The sequence below is a fragment of the Limulus polyphemus genome, unplaced genomic scaffold (assembly GCF_000517525.1).
Source record: "Limulus polyphemus unplaced genomic scaffold, Limulus_polyphemus-2.1.2 Scaffold3675, whole genome shotgun sequence".
Classification (NCBI taxonomy): Eukaryota; Metazoa; Arthropoda; class Merostomata; order Xiphosura; family Limulidae; genus Limulus; species Limulus polyphemus.
In genome coordinates, this window is record NW_013669285.1 from 109,989 (window position 1) to 117,021 (window position 7,033).

The 7,033-nt window shown below is 34.1% G+C and overlaps 1 protein-coding gene across 3 annotated transcripts in view; it reads right to left on the bottom strand.

The window, feature by feature from the left end:
- Positions 1 to 35: 35 nt before the first annotated feature.
- Positions 36 to 7,033, bottom strand: part of LOC106469833 (beta carbonic anhydrase 1-like) — a 13,744-nt gene continuing 6,746 nt past the window's right edge. For 2 of the 3 annotated variants that reach the window (XM_013930344.2, XM_022398391.1), the window contains exons 3-4: positions 2,539 to 2,769; positions 773 to 2,213 (exon numbers count right to left, since the gene is read on the bottom strand). In XM_013930344.2, the coding sequence (XP_013785798.1) occupies positions 1,989 to 2,213; positions 2,539 to 2,769 (456 nt within the window). In that variant the 3' untranslated portion in view covers positions 773 to 1,988. Of the gene's footprint in view, positions 2,214 to 2,538; positions 2,770 to 7,033 lie in introns of all 3 variants that reach the window. The other variant, XR_002612920.1, reaches the window with a different exon arrangement.

The window sequence follows — 7,033 nt, forward strand, 5'->3', positions numbered from 1 at the left end:
AGGTTAATATTACAGACTAACATCACTACTAAGTAATCAGTAACAGTCCAAGATTGATACAGCTGTTCTCTATGTTAACATTATAGAATAACATCACTATAAGTAATCAGTAACAGTCCAAGATTGATACAGCTGTTCTCTATGTTAATATTATAGAATAACATCATGTAAGTAATCAGTAACAGTCCAAGATTGATACAGCTGTTCTCTATAGTTAATATTACAGATTAACATCACTATAAGTAATCAGTAACAGTCCAAGATTGATACAGCTGTTCTCTATGTTAACATTATAGAATAACATCACTATAAGTAATCAGTAACAGTCCAAGATTGATACAGCTGTTCTCTATGTTAATATTATAGAATAACATCACTATAAGTAATCAGTTACAGTTCAAGATTGATACAGCTGTTCTCTATGTTAACATTATAGAATAACATCACTATAAGTAATCAGTAACAGTCCAAGATTGATACAGCTGTTCTCAATATTAATATTACAGACTAACATCACTGTAAGTAATCAGTAACAGTCCAAGATTGATACAGCTGTTCTCTATGTTAACATTATAGAATAACATCACTATAATTAAACAGTAACAGTCCAAGATTGATACAGCTGTTCTCTATGTTAACATTATAGAATAACATCACTATAATTAAACAGTAACAGTCCAAGATTGATACAGCTGTTCTCTATGTTAACATTGTAGAATAACATCACTATAATTATACAGTAACAGTCCAAGATTGATACAGCTGTTCTCTATGTTAATATTATACCCTAACATCACTATAAGTAATCAATAACAGTCCAAGATTGATACAGCTTTTCTCTATGTTAATATTACACACATTAATATCATTATAATTAAACAGTAACAGTCCAAGATTGATACAGCTGTTCTCTATGTTAACATTATAGAATAACATCATTGTAAGTAATCAATAACAGTTCAAGATTGATACACCTGTTCTCTATGTTAATATTACAGACTAAAATCACTGTAAGTAATCAGTAACAGTCCAAGATTGATACACCTGTTCTCCATGTTAATATTACAGACTAAAATCACTGTAACTAATCAATAAGAGCCCAAGCTTGATACAGCTGTTCTCTATGTTAATATTACAGATTAAAATCACTGTAACTAATCAGTAAGAGTCCAAGATTGATACAACTGTTCTCTATGGTTAACATTTTAGACTATATATATTAATATCACAATGTTATTGCTAAAGCTGAGGAAAAGCCACCTAAATAGGAATTCCTATAAAGCAGACCAAATTATTTTTTTTATCACACATAAAAATGTATTATAAGGTTTACATTATTTTTTTAAGTGTAGTATGTTCTAATGGAGATACACCACCTACAACTGTACAGTCATTGTATTGAGAGGTGTGTGATAATGTATTTTTTCTTTATCCCAGTATCAAACAATGTATCATAATGTTACAACCTATTATAAAGTGTTACACATTTGTTTGAATTCTTGTCATGTTCTTTATGCATAGTGTCACAAGATCAAGTGTTAAACAATGGTCAATTGTTGTCATGTTATATGATAGTGTCACAAGATCAAGTGTTAAACAATGGTTTAAGATGTCATGTTATATGATAGTGATACATGATCAAGACGTACAACAAGAATTTGTTGTAATGTCATGTGTAGTATCATAAGTTCACAATATGTTTGCATTGTCAACTGGACAGTGACACTGACCAAATTATAGAAAGATTGGTAAAGATAATTGTCATTTATCTCTTAAGTTATAAAAACTCCATCAAAACCACAACATTCTCAAAATTACACTTGGGAGGTTATGATGTTTTAATTTTATATCTTTCTAAAGAAACCTTTTCCAAATCTCTTTGTTCATAAGTAAATAAATGATACATACATTTTAACTGATAGTATAAAAAATGTAAAATATTTAAATTCCATGTCTCAAACTCAGAAATACTAAGGTAATGAATTAATTTATTTATTTGGACCAGAAAAAATATTTTGGTCACTCTCCACCAGCAATTCTTCCACACTGTGGTCATTGACTTCTACAAACTGCTCCTTTTTATTGCTAAAGCAGTGCACATCACCCGTGTTTATATCAAACCAAAGTGCATGAAAACGTAGCTTGTCTTGCTCCAGTAATGGTTTCAGGAATGCATGTGAAGTGGCATTTTCAAGTTGCTGTAAACAATTTATCTGAAAACAACAATTACCATCTTATTATTACCACTGCAAAGCAGACATGACAAAAACATTTAATAGGAATATACAAACTGCTATAAACTAAACAGTGAAAAAGGTGAGTGTTAAGACATTTTAACAACAAAATAATAAATACTGTAAAACAATTAATACATTTCATATAGAAAGAATAACAACTTTAAACCTCAACACTGTGAGATTGGACATATATACATAGTAGAAAGTTTAATTAATAATAATAGACATACTTTTTATTATTATAAAGTATTCTTAAGAGGAGCTGAGGAGTTAAGCAGAGAATGTAGAAAATATACCATACCTGGGATAATTTGTCAACATGAGAAAACTTGTTTTCTGGATCAATGAATGCCCTGAATTTCTTACTTGTGTTCTTTTCAAAAAATTGTAATGGGTTTTTAAAATTGTTCTTTTCCAGCTCTATAAACCTGTCTAAGGAAGCTATTCCATGCTGGCACAACCATCCATGTAGTGAGCCTTTGAGCTCCATAAGTGTCTCCTCTTCATGCATTTTGTACAACCTATTCATTGCCTAGAAATAAATGATTGACCTATAGAATACAGATTACATTCTTACTAGTAAAAATACACACACACGTGTAAGAATGTTTTCAATAAACAATAAGTAATCTGGATGTTACATATCCATAATAAGGTGAATAACTACTAATGGTTGAGTATGTTGTAATAAAACAATTCTTAATATGCAAATAAGCAAGCCATGTAACAATTATAACTGATGTAAATTCATGGTGGAATGTATCAGAACTACAACTGTTTGCCATTTCATACTTCATTTTACAGTTTCACATTTCATTTGTAAAACCTCTAGAGCCTCCAAAATTAATATCAAGTTATGTTTCTTGGTAAAATTTTGTATTTCATCTGTTATTTTCTCTACTCAAAACTAACTGTATTTGTCTTGGTTAATTTTTCTGACTTTGTAACCACCATATATCAAAATAATATGAAATAAATCTAAATTACCCTTTTTTCTTTCTATGACGACTAAATATTGTAACAGACAACCACACACTATTAATTTTTACATCCAAAATTACATGGTTTTTCATTTAGTTTTATTGCACTCAGAGTATGCAGTTAGCTATTTATAAGAGAGAGAGCTACCAACAAATGCTTGCCAAATTACACAGTCATGCTTGCACTGAGCATGTGCTTTATAATTCTTTTGATTATTCAAATTTCCTTATCTAACCTAACAAGTTTCTAATATTTATATTTTAATTACTTTTATAACAATAAGTAAAAAATATTCATAACAAGAAATTTGCACTTCCACCAGAAATCTTGTTTTTCTCAAGCTTTTGTACTCTAATGATACAAGCCTTTGTTTAAATCTTTGTAACAATGTGGTCTCAAATTCTAATATCCAACTTAGAATACAAAATATTAAAGCTAATATCAAAAAGAATGTCTGAAAATTAATGTAGTTTATCTGTATTATAGTACCTATCAGAAATACATTTTCAATATAGGAAAATTATAACTTCCAATACTGTACTTCTCTCTTCTCACATTGATTAGGAGGAAGGACTGGTGTGAGGAAAGAACAGACGTATCTCCCGAAAGCGTCCAAAAAATACCTCCATAGATGAGAGAGTCAGATCTGAAGAGGTGAACCGCACCACTTCTGAGCCAGGTATACTCTTCACCCATGTGTGGAATGTGTAAGATATAAGGGCAGAAAATGAGAGGAGTATATCTGAGTGGAACAGAATGTGGTAGGAAAGTGATCCTAACCAAATAAAGATATTGTAACTCAAACCCACAATGAGAAAAGTGGATAAACAAGGATGTGCCCTTGGATGTAGAGTGGCTAGGGCGTAGCAGACCGTACTCAGTAAAACAACTACATTCAAAATCTCTTTGTGGGGTACTGACATCCACACAAAGGTAGGATGAGGATTATACCATCTTCATCTCAAACCCAAGAACCGGGGAATTGAGAACCACTCCAATTCCCGGGTATGACACAAGGATTAACTCTGAGGTAATGATCTGGGAACTTGACATATGATATCAAAAGGATGTCTATCGCTTGTAATCAACTCCCCCAACCATAAAACTGGCCGGGACTTCCAAAATGGCAATATAACAACCCCGTAAGAAGTGAGTACAAGGGATAGCAAGGATAGAACCGGAACAATCCCACATACCACTGCTGTGACTCACAGCACAGACAGAGGAAATCAAGGGAGGAAGATAGACAACCCAAAACTTGTGTGAGGACTTATGTTGATTGGTTACTCTACACCAAGCACCAGGTCACAGGGTACCGACATCCACAAGGTGGTAGGATGAGGGCTCCCAATCAAAGGGGTGAACTGCATTTTTGATGGCTCAACTCCAGTGGGTGTGTAAATAGTATCAGGAGGCCACGTCATCCATCAAAGTGATGTTTCAACTCCTCTGGAGGCCACGTCTCATCTACCTCAGCAGAACACCACTGCCCTACTCTTGACTGAATAGTTATGGCCATCTTTTGGTGGAACCCATTCAGGATGGTGCCTTCGTGGTCAAACACCCCAACAGCTTGGAACTGGAAAGTGGTAAGGACTCGCACACTCCACTAGAAGAAAGGAGGATGAATACACAGTGGAGAGTCTGGAGGAGCATCACCACCGGAAACATTGCAATGGGTGACCACAAAACCCTATTTTGAAAAGCAGACCATACCAATTTATTCAATCAAGGCATGGCAGGGATGGACAGCTATCCCCTTTTGCTTTACCCATGCAGTCCATGGGTGGTACAATTTGGAACAGGCATGTTTATGATGCAAAAACATTGTGAGGTTATTCACCTTCAAGCGATCTTGTGGAACACCCCAGGTGCTCTTGCTTCATTATTTACTATTGGATCTCGTGTTGTAGTGAGCAGTGCCTGACCAGGCATCATTCAATTGAAATCTGCAATGTACAGCCATGTTGAATTGCACTATCCTCCATGGTTTCACATTGTCACCGGCAAGAAGTCAATAGTACATTTTTAGTATTAGCTGTTTACCATGTTTTAGCCAGTAGTACATTTTCAGTATTAGCTGTTTACCTGTTCTAGTCAGTAGTACATTTTTAGTATTAGCTGTTTACCATGTTCTTGTACCTGGAATTTTTGTTGTTGTTGTTCTTTACTGTTTCACATTCATATTTACTATACTCACAAAGTGTTATTCATTTGTTATAACTTCCAGATTTTCTGTAGTTTGAAATTTGCTTACATTTATCCCAGCTTATTCCAGTCGCATTCTGAAGCTAATGTTACCACTTTTAGGGTCACGGCTATGACTAGTATTATCTTGTAGGCTGCAGGTATGGGCGCCCTGGTGTGGGTTTTTATCGGTGTTTATCCTCCGAGAGATTAAATGTTAAAAAGTTCAGCCTCTTTCTTCGGTTCCTATCCACAATTCCTCCTCTAGATGCCAACCCTGTTTGGGCAAACAGAGATCTTGATAGCCTTTTTCCACCACCAGATATCAAGTGTTTGGTGCTTTATTTTCATTATGTAGTCTCCGTTCCCAATACGGAGATTCTATGTTATTTTTTCACGTTTGTAATGGCTTTCATTCACGTTACTCCGCCTTATTTCGTCATAGTGCTTTGTAGTCCACCATTTGCTATACAGTCTGGCGACTTTAGAAAGATAAGACATTTTACAATTTTATTTTTAATATTATCTGTAATTATTTGAATTCCATAACATACACTTATTTAGATTAGTTAATACTAATTTATGTTATGATTTGTAATTCGTCTTCATTGTTTCTCTTCTATACCAATCGATTAGGCTTAACATGGTATGTCCTTCATTAGTTTAACTATGTTATTCCCTTTGTTTCATTTCCCATCTTTATCCTCGTCCAGATCCAGATCGACTCTTTTGTATGGTCTGTGCTCTTTGCTGTTCTATTGCCCGTATGGCTTCTTTCCATGGTGCCTGCTCCTGCCTCTTTATTCCTAGGCGGTTTTCCTCGAGTCCAGATTTTTCTCCTTCTGTCATCGCCAATTGTGTTTGGCTTTTGATCCCATTGGCTTACTTCCATTTATCATCTTCTTTCAAGTATCTTCTCATCAGATTCAACACCCTTACCTTTTCCCTGGCATCTCCTCTTCATCGACCATTCATGGGAACTCCTACATTTGGGCATGAGTACTACACCTAATACTTTCTTCTCTCCTTATATATATACCGTATAGTGGTTTCTTCCTCATCTGGTTTTTGTGTACACCTGTGACTGTTGTTCATACTTCGGTGCGACTCTAAATGGGTAAGTTTCTTTCAAGAATATGGTAAACAGCTAATACTAAAAATGTACTACTGACTAGAGCATGATAAACAGCTAATACTAAAAATGTACAACTGATTAGAACATGGTAAACAGCTAATACTAAAAATGTACTACTGACTAGAGCATGATAAACAGCTAATACTAAAAATATACTACTGACTAGAATATGGTAAACAGCTAATACTGAAAATGTACTACTGACTAGAACATGGTAAACAGCTAATACTAAAAATGTACAACTGACTAGAACATGGTAAACAGCTAATACTAAAAATGTACTACTGACTAGAATATGGTAAACAGCTAATACTGAAAATGTACAACTGACATAAAAGCTTTACTGACTAGAGCATGATAAACAGCTAATACTAAAAATATACTACTGACTAGAATATGGTAAACAGCTAATACTGAAAATGTACAACTGACATAAAAGCTTTACTGACTAGAGCATGATAAACAGCTAATACTAAAAATATACTACTGACTA